Below are 13,769 nucleotides of genomic sequence, written 5' to 3' on the forward strand. Positions count from 1 at the left end.
ATTGTTTATTATAGTAACTCTATATCAATAACGTTTTGATAATTTGTGACAGGATGAACTCACAAAAAACGATTCAGAAATATTTTTTAGGATCTCACTGTAACAAAAGTTCTAAACAAACTACCACCATACGAAGAGTTACCTCACTTATCTGATAAATTATGCAGGATATCAGGTTGCCACTCAACAAAAATATTAATAACAGTACTAGCTGTAATACAAAATATAAAAAAACTTGTGAAGACCTATTTGTTTAAATGAAACATAGTGGAACGTGTTCCCAAAGATAAATAAAAAAGTGATAGTAACAGACAAAAACCTAAATCAAGTGGAAATGATGGATGAGTGTAATATACCCTAAAAAATTAATCCATTTTCTACCACTATTTTTAGGAAATACGTTCGTAGTTATACTAACGCTACAAAAAAAAATATTTATAGAAAAATAAAAGCTTCAAATTAGGTAAAATTGCATATAAATAGAAACTGTACAGATACTAGTCAGTTACAACATAAAGTAGCAGCATTGAAATATTACTGTGATGTGTATTAATAAACGAAATATAATTATCCTTAAATAATTATTTCCAAGTAAGTAATAAATAAAAAAAATTTGCAAAGAGATAACGTTATTTTCGTATATTATGCTATTTATCTGTTACAATGAATTTTTATTACCGTAGTTTTAAGAGTAATCGTCATTTAAACAGTGATAAAGACCAATATATGTATATATACGAACTTTTTTAAAAGCCAAATTAGTACCATAAATTGAATTAATCAGATTCAAAATGAGTATCAAGAAATTCCCATTTGAAATTAGACCGCTACAACCTGAACTGGATGAAAAAATAAAGTCACTGTTTTTAGGTACCTGCAGAATTATTGCAACCAATTAAATTTTTTGCGATTAATTTACTCTTGTGACTTTGACAGGTGCGAAAGAGGGATCTGTGGAAATTGGCCCAAAAAAATATATATTTAGATCTGAATATGGCCAAGCAGCTGAAACTATATACAATTTTCAAGTAAGACCGGATGATGTGTGGGTCGTTACATTTCTAAGGTCAGGTATGGAGATTCGTATTATTTTAGCAAATTAATTTTTTTTTTAATTAATGTTCTGGATGAAAAACTAACGGACTGCCTATAGGTACTACTCTGATGCAGGAGATAGCATGGTTGATACTGAATGATGATTACGATGCTGCGAAGAACGTTTCACTTTTTAAAAGGTTTCCCTTTCTAGAGTAAGTAAACAATATAACAATAAACAGCAGATGAGGCACATAAAATTATGAGGTAGTAGAACGGTTTGGAAACCTTAGGGTTCCTGCACATGAAGCGTATCACTACTCAACAACTTACAACTACTTACTACAATGCGTTTTTTTTGTATGCATACACCAATAAAGATTATTATAACTATTATTATTATTCAAAACTTTACTTACCATAGACCTGTCTAGGATATCAACATTGAGGCCAGACCATGTTTTGGCAGAGATAAAAGAGGATATGAGGAATGATAAAAAATTGTGGGAAGACTACAAAGAGTCGGTGAGGCCCCAATGGGAAGTTTTAGAAAATACAGTCGGTAGGAGATTCATTAAAAGCCATTTACCCTTGTCCCTGTTACCTCCGACCCTGCTCACATCAGGAGCGAAGGTAACTGTCGATAATTACGCGTAAGATACCAATAAGCATATTAATAAACCACAATTTTTAGGTGATCTATGTTGCACGAAATCCAAAAAATGCAGCTGTGTCGCGATATCATCAAGACCGTTCCTTAAGAACAGTAAGCTATATAGGAAATTTTGAACAGTACTGGGACCTATTTGAGAAAAACTTAAGTACATATACATAGCAACAAGTTTATTTTACGAGGATGTAAAGAATTTTATCTGCTCCCACTTATAGTAAATAGACTAGTAATACATTGTTTTTAAGGAGGTAAGTGGATTTTACTGTAGAAGTGGAAGTTGTTATGGACAATGGGAGGTAAGTGAGGTAATTTACCTCTCTGGGGAAAAAAGCGATTTCAAGTTATAAACGCATATTTTATGAACAAATAAATAGAAATATTTGATGAACATTACATTTTATTAATTATTATGAATGAATATTTAAAGTAATTGTACAGTTATTACATTTAGTAACATTTATAAAGTCTAGATAATTATTCCCCTCGCGTTTACTAATTATCACATTTTTTTAAAATGATTTGACCGCTCCATTTCAGTCACCGGGGGCTCGTTATTATCCTACTGATCCACTAAACCAGCATGATGCGACGTACTACTAGAACCTGGAGTTGAAGTATCATTGTAAAGAATCCTGTTAGCTATTTCATTTTTGTTACTTAAACTGTCGGCAACTTAACTTTCGGCAATTGTGGCTGATTTCCACCCACCATGTCTCTTGTTTGCTAATACATCAACTCCTGTATTAGACTCTAACGTTGCCGATGTTCTTCGGATTGAATGGCCTGTGTATGTTTCAAGATGTTCTAGTTTCAAAAACTGTGCAATATTATTAGGAATCATAAAAAGGGTATTCTTGCATGAACCATAAAGAACTATGGGAGCAGATAAAATGTTATACACCACGTAGCAGTTAAGTATAAATTTCCAGTCTCGAACTCTATTCCTAGCCCTCGCTCCGCTCGGGCGCAAAATCATCCTCGACTGATAAATCATACTTAACTCCTTTATGGTGTAAATAACTATTAAAATTGCTTTTGTGTAAAATTTACAGTTACTTACTACAAATTGCTTATGATCAAAATTCTACATTTGTTTATCTGAAAGCGTCAATGTGTAGAATTTTACCATTGCTTATGAGTAAAATTTTACAATAACCTATGTGCAGAATTTTGCAATTGCCTGTGTATGCCTGTAAATTGCACAATATCTTATTAGCACCACACAATAGTAATTTGTTTCAGTATATTTCACACCATACTGGGAACATTTAGAAGAAGCATGGCAGCAAAGAAGTAACAAAAACCTTTCGTTCTTCTTCTTCGAAGATGTGATAAAGGTAAATATGTTTAGTTACTATAATTTTTTCTTAGAGATGCCCCTCTGAACACCTCTTATTGGTATTTTTATTAACTGTAACAAATTTTAAGGATTATAAGAAAGCTATTGTGGAAGTGTCAAATTTTTTGGAAAAAACTATGAGCGATGAACAAATATCGAAGCTAGCAGACTACCTGCGGATAGATAATTTTCGTAAGAGAGATCAACTTAAATTAAACTCTATGCTAAACATTATAAGTGCGCGAGATCCCTACCAACATGTTAGAACAGGAAAATCCGGTGATTGGGATGAATATTTTACCCAGGAGCTTGAGGCAAGAGCAAACAAGTGGATAGAAGAGAATTATAAGAATACTACATTAAGATTTCCAGTAAAATTGTATTAATTATTTTGGGCAGATCAAAATATATACTTGTCATTAGAATTGAGTGTATTTCATTTTATCGCAATTGCCACCTGCTAGCCAAACACTTCTTCAAAATTTATGAATGTGTGTCAGCGAAAAATTAATAAAAAAAATAATTTTTATTTTTCTGCTTTCGACTACAATATTATTAAGGTAGAAGATAAAATTAAAAACAAACCCATGTTAGGAACAAAAAAGTCATACAAAAGATACTTACTTAGCTCTATCTAGTATATAATATGTAAATATGTATGTATACGCAAATATCTACTTAGCTATAAGTATGTGCAGCTCTAAAGTATACATATTTAAATACGTACTTAGCTCTATGTATTTAGCTCTATGTACTTAGCTCTATATAGTTAGCTCTATCTACGTCTCCAGAAACTGTACCATTCTGAGGGTATACAAGACCGGAAAAAGGCAAAATAAATTATAACGCTTGAAAAAAAGAGCGAACAAATAGACAGAAGGGACTTATAAGAACCCAACTTTGAGATTTCCAGGAATGCTGTATTAACGGATTTGAGAAATTTTCATTTTAACAAATAGTAACAGTAGCAGCGGTAATTGAAAACTACTACATAGTTAAAATTCACTTCTTTCATTTTCGTATAGTATTTCCAGTATTCAGTAAACATTTCTTAAAATAGCTCAGTCATTTTGTAGTTTATGGTCAACCTAATATCTGTATTACATAAAAATGTATATAATCCTTGAACAAATATTTATTTATCCCAAAATAATTGTGTTTGATACTTTACTAAAAGTTAGAATAAAAAATATTTGGAAAGAGATAACATTCTGTACGCATATTATGGCAATTAAAATTTTATCTGTTACGATACATATTTATTGCCGTAATTTTGGGAGTAATCGTAATTTAAACAAGATAATGACCAATATATATATATACAAACTTTTTTAAAAACAAATTAGTGCCATACATTGAACTTATCGGATTCAAAATAAGTATCAACAAATTTCCATTCGAAATTAGACCGATACAACCTGAACTGGATGAAAAAATCAAGTCACTGTTTTTAGGTAACCGTAGAATTATTGTAACAAATTAATTTTTTTGCATTTGATTTACTTTTCACAGGTGAGAAAGACGGATCTGTGAAAATTATCCCAAGAAAGTATGTATTTGATTCTAAGTACGACCAAGCAGCTGAAACTATACAGGGATGGCCAGAAGTACCGAATAAAATTCATATCTTTTGAATGAGTTATTTTTTTTTAAAACGCCGAAACACGTTAATTGATTTTGATTTTTCCCCATCTATCGGTTATATAATAATTAATTTTTCTTCAACCCCCTAACCCCCAGCTACCCCTACTTTATTTTTTCAAATGGAAACATAAGGCATGAGGGGGGTCGTTGAAAAGCTTATAGAAAACTGAATCCAGCCATACCAAATAAACAAGTTTTATTTTTTCAATAGCAAGTTTTTTTTCATTTAGAAATTGAAACAACTAGATAATTTACAAAAATAATCTCAATGTCGCAAATGCTGAAAATGTCCTCCATTCACTATTTGGCATTCTCCAAGACGATAGTAAAAGCTGTCTACAGCATTCTGAATGACTTCAGCTGCTAAATTATGTATCTCCGGACTAATTTTGTTCTTTAAATTCTCAATATTATCCGGTCTGTCCTGGTAGACTCTTTCTTTCAAATATCCCCAAAGAAAATAATCCAGGGGTGTTAAGTCGGGGGATCTTGGCGGCCATTCAACTGTACCCCGTCTACCAATCCAGCGATTTGGAAACATTTCATCTAAGTATCTTCGAACATCAATACCAAAATGTGGGGGAGCGCCATCTTGTTGGAACCAAATTCTTTCATTCGACATCGTCCGATCTCACTTCAAAATTGTATATAGTTTCAGCTGCTTGGCCATACTTAGAACCAAATATATCCTTTTTTGGGCCAATTTCCACAGATCCGTCTTTCTCACTTGTGAAAAGTAAATTAAATGCAAAAAATTAATTTGTTGCAATAATGCCGCGGTTACCTAAAAACGGTGACTTGATTTTTTCAACCAGTTCAGGTTGTATCGTTCGAATGGAAATTTGTTGATACTTATTTTGAATCCGATAAGTTCAATGTATGGCACTAATTTGTTTTTAAAAAAGTTTATATATATATATTGGTCTTTATCTTGTTTAAATTACGATTACTCCCAAAATTACGGCAATAAAAATGTATTGTAACAGATACAGTTTTAATTGCCATAATATGCGTACAGAATGTTATCTCTTTCCAAATATTTTTTATTCTATCTTTTAGTAAAGTATCATATACAATTATTTTGGGATAAATAAATATTTATTCAAGGATTATATAAATTTTGTTGACCATAAACTACAAAATGACTGAGCTATTTTAAGAAATGTTTACTGAAAACTGGAAATACTATACGAAAATGAAAGAAGTGAATTTTAACTTTGTGGTAGTTTTCTATTACCGCTGCTACTGTTACTATTTGTTAAAATGAAGATTTCTCAAAACCGTTAATACAGCATTCCTGGAAATCTCAAAGTTGGGTTCTTATAATTCTCCTCTGTCTATTTGTTCGCTCTTTTTTCAAGCGATATAATTTATTTCGCCTTTTTCCGTTCTTGTATATCCTCAGAATAGTACGGTTTCTGGAGACTTTGACTGCAAGATATCAAGTTCAAAGTTCGATCTTATTCCTTGATCGGCCCACAAAGGTCGAGTAGCGAATTCCGCCTAAGATTTGGATAACTGACCTTTTTGAATATATCGCTCACATTACCTGACATAAGAACAGTCATAATCCATACATCATCTAACTTGACTTGGAAATTATACAAAATTTCAGCACCTCTACCGTACTTATGTACATATTATAGCTAGACATACTTAGAGCTAAGTACATAGAAAGCTAGGTTCATAGAGAGCTAAGTACATAGAACTAAATACATAGAGCTAAGTTCGTATTTAAATATATAAACTTTGGAGCTGCACATACTTAGAGCTAAGTAGATATTTGCATATGTACTTGCATATTTACATATTATATACTAGATAGAGCTAAGTAAGTATCTTTTGTATGACTTTTTTGTTCCTAACATGGGTTTGTTTTTAATTTTATCTTCTACCTTAAGAATATTGTAGTCGAAAGCAGAATAATAAAAATTATTTTTTTTATTAATTTTTCGCTGACACACATTCACAAATTTTGAAGAAGTGTTTGGCTAGCAGGTGGCAATTGCGACAAAATGAAATACACTCAATTCTAATGACAAGTATATATTTTGATCTGCCCAAAATAATTAATACAATTTTACTGGAAACCTTAATGTAGTATTTTTATAATTTTCTTCTATCCACTTATTTGCTCTTGCCTCAATCTCCTGGGTAAAATAATCATTCCAGTCACCGGATTTTCCTGTTCTAACGTGTTGGTAGGGTTCTCGCCCACTTTCTCGTATAATCTTTAGCATAGAGTTTATTTGAAGTTGTTCAGACTTACGAAAATTATCTATGTGCAGGTAGTCTGCTAGCTTCGATATTTGTTCATCGCTCATAGTTTTTTCCAAAAAACTTGACAGTTCCACAATAGCTTTCTTATAATCCTTAAAATTTGTTACAGTTAATAAAAATACCAATAAGAGGTGTTCAGAGGGACATCTCTAAGAAAAACTTATAGTAACTAAACATATTTACCTTTATCACATCATCGAAGAAGAAGAACAAAAGGTTTTTGTTACTTCTTTGCTGCCATGCTTCTTCTAAATGTTCCCAATATGGTGTGTAATATACTGAAACAAATTACTATTCTGTGGTGCTAATAAGATATTGTACAATTTACTACATACATAGGCAATTGCAAAACTTTGCAACTGTAAAATTTTACAAAGCCAATTTTAAACGTGAGCAATGATAAAATTATACACAGATATTTGTAGAATTATTCACAAAAGCAATTATAAAATTTTGCACATAAGCAATAGGAAGATTTTGCAGTTATGCAATTATAAAATTCTACACCAAGTAAATTGTAAAATTTTACTCATAAGCAATGGTAAAATTTTACACATTGACGCTTTCAGATAAACAAATGTAGAATTTTGATCATAAGCAATTTGGACACACACACTAACATTTGCAGAATTTTACATATAAGTAACTGTAAAAATTTACTTAGGCAATTGTGAAATTTTACATACGAGCAACCGTAAATTCTACACAAAAGCAATTTTAGTAGTTATTTACACTACAAAGGAGGTAAGTATGATTTACCAGTCGAGAATGATTTTGCGCCCGAGCGGAGCGAGTGCTGGCAATAGAGTCCGAGACTGGTAATTATACTTAACTGTTGCGTGGTGTATAACATTTTATCTGCTCCCACAGTTCTTGGTTTATAAAATAAAGATTAGGTTTTATTTTTTGACATTTTTTAATCAATTCATTTTGACATTATTCGAAATCTTGCAAAGTCGCCTTGGTTGTTTGGATTTTATCGTTTCTAATGTGTTTATAATACATAAAAGTTGCAATTTTACTGATTTTGAATTATTATTTCTAAATGAGTGATTTTCAAATAAAAAATGCAGCAAATCCCTGCGAATTTTTATTGCCCGAAATGTCGAAAAATAGTAGTGTTTCTGAAATGCCACTGCTAGCATATTCCATGGAGGAGTCAAGAACTTTAATGTCACCGGTGAGTTTGTGGAGTCAATGATTAGGGCAACTATTTTTATAGAGGAGAACGCGGATATATCAAAATACCCCAAGTTGAGAGCATTTTTGAAACGTAAGAATGACGGCCATCCACCTAATAAGTCAAATGTTTTTAAAAGAGAACAAGTCAACGATTTTCTCGTTCAGGCACCCGTTAACACATATTTGCTAATGAGAGTAGTGATGGTCTTAGGCATTGCAGGAGCATGCCGTTCTGATGAGTTAATGTAATTCTAGATTCTAAAAATGGTATGTCACGTACGTTTACAATTACTTTTCGCCTGGGTTCTGTTGCTCACCTAGAAATTTTCAAGAAATATATCAAGATTAGAATTGGAAATTAAAACTGAAATTTCACGTTTTTTTATGCGCTATGTAGATGTTACCCTTTCTATGATTCCTAATAAGATGATAGAACATGCTGAAACATATACAGACCATTCATTCCGAAGAACATCGGCAACGTTACTGGACAATGGCTAATACACGAGTTGATGTATTAGTAATCAAGAGACATGGTCGGTGGAAATCAGACACAATTGCAGAAAGTTATATTGCTGACAGTTTAAGTAACAAAAATAGCCAACAGGATTCTTTACAATGACACTTCAATTACAAGTTCTAGCAGTACGTCGCATCATGCTGTTTTAATGGATCAGTCAGTTAATATTGAGCCTCTGGTGACTGAAATGGAGCGGTCAAATCATTTTGAGAAAAATGTGACAATTAGTAAACGCGAGGGGAATAATTATCCAGATTTTATAAATGTTACTAAATGTAATAACTGTACAATTACTATAAATATTCATTCATAATAATTAATAAAATGTAATGTTCATCAAATATTTATATTTATTTGTTCATAAAATACGCATATATGCATTTATAACTCGAAATCACTTTTTTCTCTAGGGAGGTAAGTTACCTCACTTACCTCCCATTGTTCACAACAACTTCCACTTCTACAATAAAATTCACTTACCTCCTTAAAAACAATGTATTACTAGTCTATTTACTATAAGTGGGAGCAGATAAAATTCTTTACATCCTCGTTAAATAAACTTGTTGCTATGTATATGTACTTAAGTTTTTCTCAAAGAGGTCCCAGTACTGTTCAAAATTTCCTATATAGCTGGCTATTCTTAACGAACGGTCTTGATGAAATCGTGACACAGCTGCATTCTTTGGATTTCGTGCAACATAGATCACCTAAAAATTGTGGTTTATTAATGCTTACTGATATCTTACGCGTAATTATTGACAGATACCTTTGCTCCTGATGTGAGCAGGGTCGGAGGTAACAGGGACAAGGGTAAATGGCTTTTAATGAATCTCCTACCTACTGTATTTTCTAAAACTTCCCATTGGGGTATCACCGACTCTTTGTAGTCTTCCCACAGTTTTTGATCATTCCTCATTTCCTCTTTTATCTCTGCCCAAACATGGTCTGGCCTCAGTGTTGTTATCCTAGACAAGTCTATGGTAAGTAAGTAATGTTTTGAATAATAATAATTATTATAGTTATCATAATAATTATGATGATGATGACGATGAAGATACGAATAATAATAATAATCTTTATTGATGTATGCATACAAAAAAAACGCATTGTAGTAAGCAGTTGTAAGTTGTTGAGTAGTGATACACTTCATGTGCAGGAACCCTAAGGTTTCCAAACCGTTCTACTACCTCATAATTTTATGTGCCTCATCTGCTGTTTATTGTTATATTGTTTACTTACTCTAGAAAGGGAAACCTTTTAAAACGTGAAACGTTCTTCGCCGTATCGTAATCGTCGTTCAGTATCAACCATGCCATCTCCTGCATCAGAGTAGTACCTATAGGCAGTCCGTTAGTTTTTCATCCAGAACATTAATTAAAAAAAAAATTAATTTGCTAAAATAATACGAATCTCCATACCTGACCTTAGAAATGTAACGACCCACACATCATCCGGTCTTACTTGAAAATTGTATATAGTTTCAGCTGCTTGGCCATATTCAGATCTAAATATATATTTTTTTGGGCCAATTTCCACAGATCCCTCTTTCGAACCTGTCAAAGTCACAAAAGTAAATTAATCGCAAAAAATTTAATTGGTTGCAATAATTCTGCAGGTACCTAAAAACAGTGACTTGATCTTTTCATCCAGTTCAGGTTGTAGAGGTCTAATTTCAAATGGGAATTTCTTGATACTCATTTTGAATCTGATTAATTCAATTTGTGGTACTAATTTGGCTTTTAAAAAAGTTCGTATATATACATATATTGGTCTTTATCACTGTTTAAATGACGATTACTCTTAAAACTACGGTAATAAAAATTCATTGTAACAGATAAATAGCATAATATACGAAAATAACGTTATCTCTTTGCAAATTTTTTTTATTTATTACTTACTTGGAAATAATTATTTAAGGATAATTATATTTCGTTTATTAATACACATCACAGTAATATTTCAATGCTGCTACTTTATGTTGTAACTGACTAGTATCTGTACAGTTTCTATTTATATGCAATTTTACCTAATTTGAAGCTTTTATTTTTCTATAAATATTTTTTTTTGTAGCGTTAGTATAACTACGAACGTATTTCCTAAAAATAGTGGTAGAAAATGGATTAATTTTTTAGGGTATATTACACTCATCCATCATTTCCACTTGATTTAGGTTTTTGTCTGTTACTATCACTTTTTTATTTATCTTTGGGAACACGTTCCACTATGTTTCATTTAAACAAATAGGTCTTCACAAGTTTTTTTATATTTTGTATTACAGCTAGTACTGTTATTAATATTTTTGTTGAGTGGCAACCTGATATCCTGCATAATTTATCAGATAAGTGAGGTAACTCTTCGTATGGTGGTAGTTTGTTTAGAACTTTTGTTACAGTGAGATGCTAAAAAGTATTTCTGAATCGTTTTTTGTGAGTTCTTCATGTCACAAATTATCAAAACGTTATTGATATTTTATATAGAGTTACTATAATAAACAATGAAGGAATTGTATTTTCCCAAATGACAGTCCGAAGGTGATTAGCAGAAGAAAACCCGATAGGTCGTTGTCGACCAAAAACCACCTTTGATGGAGGTCATGAAGAAGATGCGGCTGCAATGGGCCCAATAACTCCAGAAAATGACTGCATTCGAATGAGAACAACTAATTAAAATAGTGTTAATAAAGACTTTTTTGTGATTATCTCAATATTTTCCGACGAATCAGGGTTTCAAATTTTGGTCGACAAAACTTCATTTCTCCGACGACGTCTTGGAGAGAGCAGTTCCATCCAGACTGCCTTGAGCTGAGGGTTAAATACCCGGTTGGTGTCATGGTATGATCTATGATTCCAGCAAAGGGCATAGGACGCCTATACATCGTGCAGGGGATCACGACGCAGGATCCGTACAAACGAGTACAAAAAATCCTACAGAGTCTGATGCAAAGTCCATTTTTATGCAGGATTTGGCACCGTGCCACAAAGCCAGGAGTGTTAGTGCATTCCTGGCTGAAAAAACATTACAATTTTGCCCTGACCGGGCATGAACCCTATAGAGAACATGTGGGGACTCACCAAACGGGTAATTGCTATTAAGCTGATCACCACCAAGCACCAATTGGTTGAAACTCTTGTCGGAGAATGGCATCACAACGTCGAACTCCAACATGAGCATGCCTCGAGACATAAAAGCTCTAATTGCGGCAAAGGGTGCATCACTAAATACTAAGATTAATTTTAACAGATTTCCATTAATGCACATATAGCTTTTACGAAAAAAAATAAATAGTTTTGCCCACGTAACTCGTTGCCGCAGCACAGTTTTTGCAACATTCAAAATACACTTGTAGCATGTCCACATATTCATCATTAGTAAAATTTGGCATAATTCTTGTTAATTTACATCCAAAAAGTATTTAGCTGATAACAGTGACAACTTACAGAAGAGTTAATTGTGACAACTGGCATGACAGCAGCACACTTAGTTTTTCTTTGATTGATTGCAATCATATACGGTGTGTGGTGAATGGTAATACATTTTATTTTTTTATTAATAAACGAAAAGTTTTAAAGGAAAATTGCTAGTGAGGTAAAAGTTTATAAAAGAACCAGTTTATCTAATGCGTATTTTTGTATATCGAGTTTTTACGAAATATAAAAGTTATGGCAAAAAATGGCTTGAGGGGTGGTTATTTCAACCCCTTTCGAGGGGTGAAAATTTTCGAAAAATAGTTGAAAACTCGCATCTGTATTATTAAACAACCTGTAAAAAATTTGTTATTTGTACCTCGTTCGGTTTTCAAATTACAGCCAATTTTCATAATTGTTTTGGAAACTGATGGCCCATATCTCTTCAGGGGTGAACATTTTACTAAAGTGATTTTTTGCATATCGTGTTCTTTTGAAATGTAGATTCACTGGTATCATTTATGCTACTCCATTCAAAAACACCCTGTATACTTGTCATTGGAACTGAGTGTATTTCATTTTATCACAATTGCCACCTGCTATCCAAACATTTCTTCAAAATTTGTGAATGTGTGTCAGCGAAAACTTAATAAAAAGAAATCATTTTTCGGCTTTCGACTACAATATTCTTAAAGTAAAAGATAAAATTAAAAATAAACCCATGTTAGGAACAAAAAGTCTTAGAAAATATGTATTTAGCTCTATGTAATATACAGGGTGTCCCATTTTAAAAATAGACGTAAATATCTCTTAAGTTAAGGGCTTAATGAAAAAATTTAATAAAAGCTGTAAGGTTTTGAGTGGGACATCTAATGTTGACCTTGACATTCAAGGTCATTTCAAGGTCAACTTGATTTTTTCAAATAAATGGTAACACATACTTTTGACACCGGAAAGAGAAGACTATATATTTAGCTCTATGTTAATATGTACTTGGCTCTATGTGCCTAGCTCTAAGTATTTAGTTCTATGTACTTAGCTCTATGTACTTAGCTCTCTATGTACTTAGCTAACTTAGCTCTCAGTAAATGCATATGTCAATACAACTTATTTAGGTACAAAAATAACTAATGATCGAAACTCTACAATGCCTGTGAGCTTGGGAAAAGTGAATTGAAAATAGCATCTTCTTAGATAACAAGTGCCGCCAACGCCAAACCAATTGAACTTTCGGGCAGAAATTTTTACCACTTATTAAAGGTGTAAAAAGCCTCAAAAATCCTGAATTACAAGTGTCTGTGATGAAAATTGCATCAATTATTAGCAATTGAAGAAAAGGCCATTTTCGACCATTTTTGAGCTCTTCCGCATAAACAAATTATCGGAATTTAATCGGACTTGTCTCATTTTATAGGCTTATTTAATACCTACCTTTTTTGTATAAACTTTTTTTCGCTATGAATAATAGTTTTTTTACGTGAGTCAAAAAACCACTTTTCCATTACTTTGACTATTGTTTAAACAAAGTTTCGCACTAGCCTCGAGTTGATTTTTTGATATTTTGTTTATAATAGGTTTCCGAACAATATTCCACAAATAAACTTCTAATAGTATTTTTTTTCCCGAAACACACTGTTTCATGTCTATAATGACTGGGCTAATTTACCATTTTCTGTAAACAACGTTTCTTAA

General features: G+C 32.3%; 2 protein-coding genes across 2 annotated transcripts; one reads left to right on the forward strand and one right to left on the reverse strand.

The window, feature by feature from the left end:
- Nucleotides 1-776: 776 nt before the first annotated feature.
- Nucleotides 777-3,472, forward strand: LOC108905744 (estrogen sulfotransferase-like). The gene is made up of 7 exons (XM_018708754.1): nt 777-870; nt 937-1,071; nt 1,154-1,250; nt 1,470-1,668; nt 1,730-1,856; nt 2,951-3,045; nt 3,137-3,472. The coding sequence occupies exons 1-7, from the start codon at nt 792-794 to the stop codon at nt 3,431-3,433; spliced, it is 1,029 nt and encodes a 342-aa protein (XP_018564270.1). The 5' UTR covers nt 777-791; the 3' UTR covers nt 3,434-3,472.
- A 3,249-nt stretch (nt 3,473-6,721) lies between these two features.
- Nucleotides 6,722-10,391, reverse strand: LOC108905735 (sulfotransferase 1C4-like). The gene is made up of 7 exons (XM_018708743.1): nt 10,293-10,391; nt 10,092-10,226; nt 9,913-10,009; nt 9,440-9,638; nt 9,254-9,380; nt 7,155-7,249; nt 6,722-7,063 (listed from the first exon to the last, which is right to left on the reverse strand). The coding sequence occupies exons 1-7, from the start codon at nt 10,369-10,371 to the stop codon at nt 6,761-6,763; spliced, it is 1,035 nt and encodes a 344-aa protein (XP_018564259.1). The 5' UTR covers nt 10,372-10,391; the 3' UTR covers nt 6,722-6,760.
- Nucleotides 10,392-13,769: the final 3,378 nt, after the last annotated feature.

Source organism: Anoplophora glabripennis, unplaced genomic scaffold (assembly GCF_000390285.2).
Source record: "Anoplophora glabripennis isolate ALB-LARVAE unplaced genomic scaffold, Agla_2.0 scaffold38, whole genome shotgun sequence".
Classification (NCBI taxonomy): Eukaryota; Metazoa; Arthropoda; class Insecta; order Coleoptera; family Cerambycidae; genus Anoplophora; species Anoplophora glabripennis.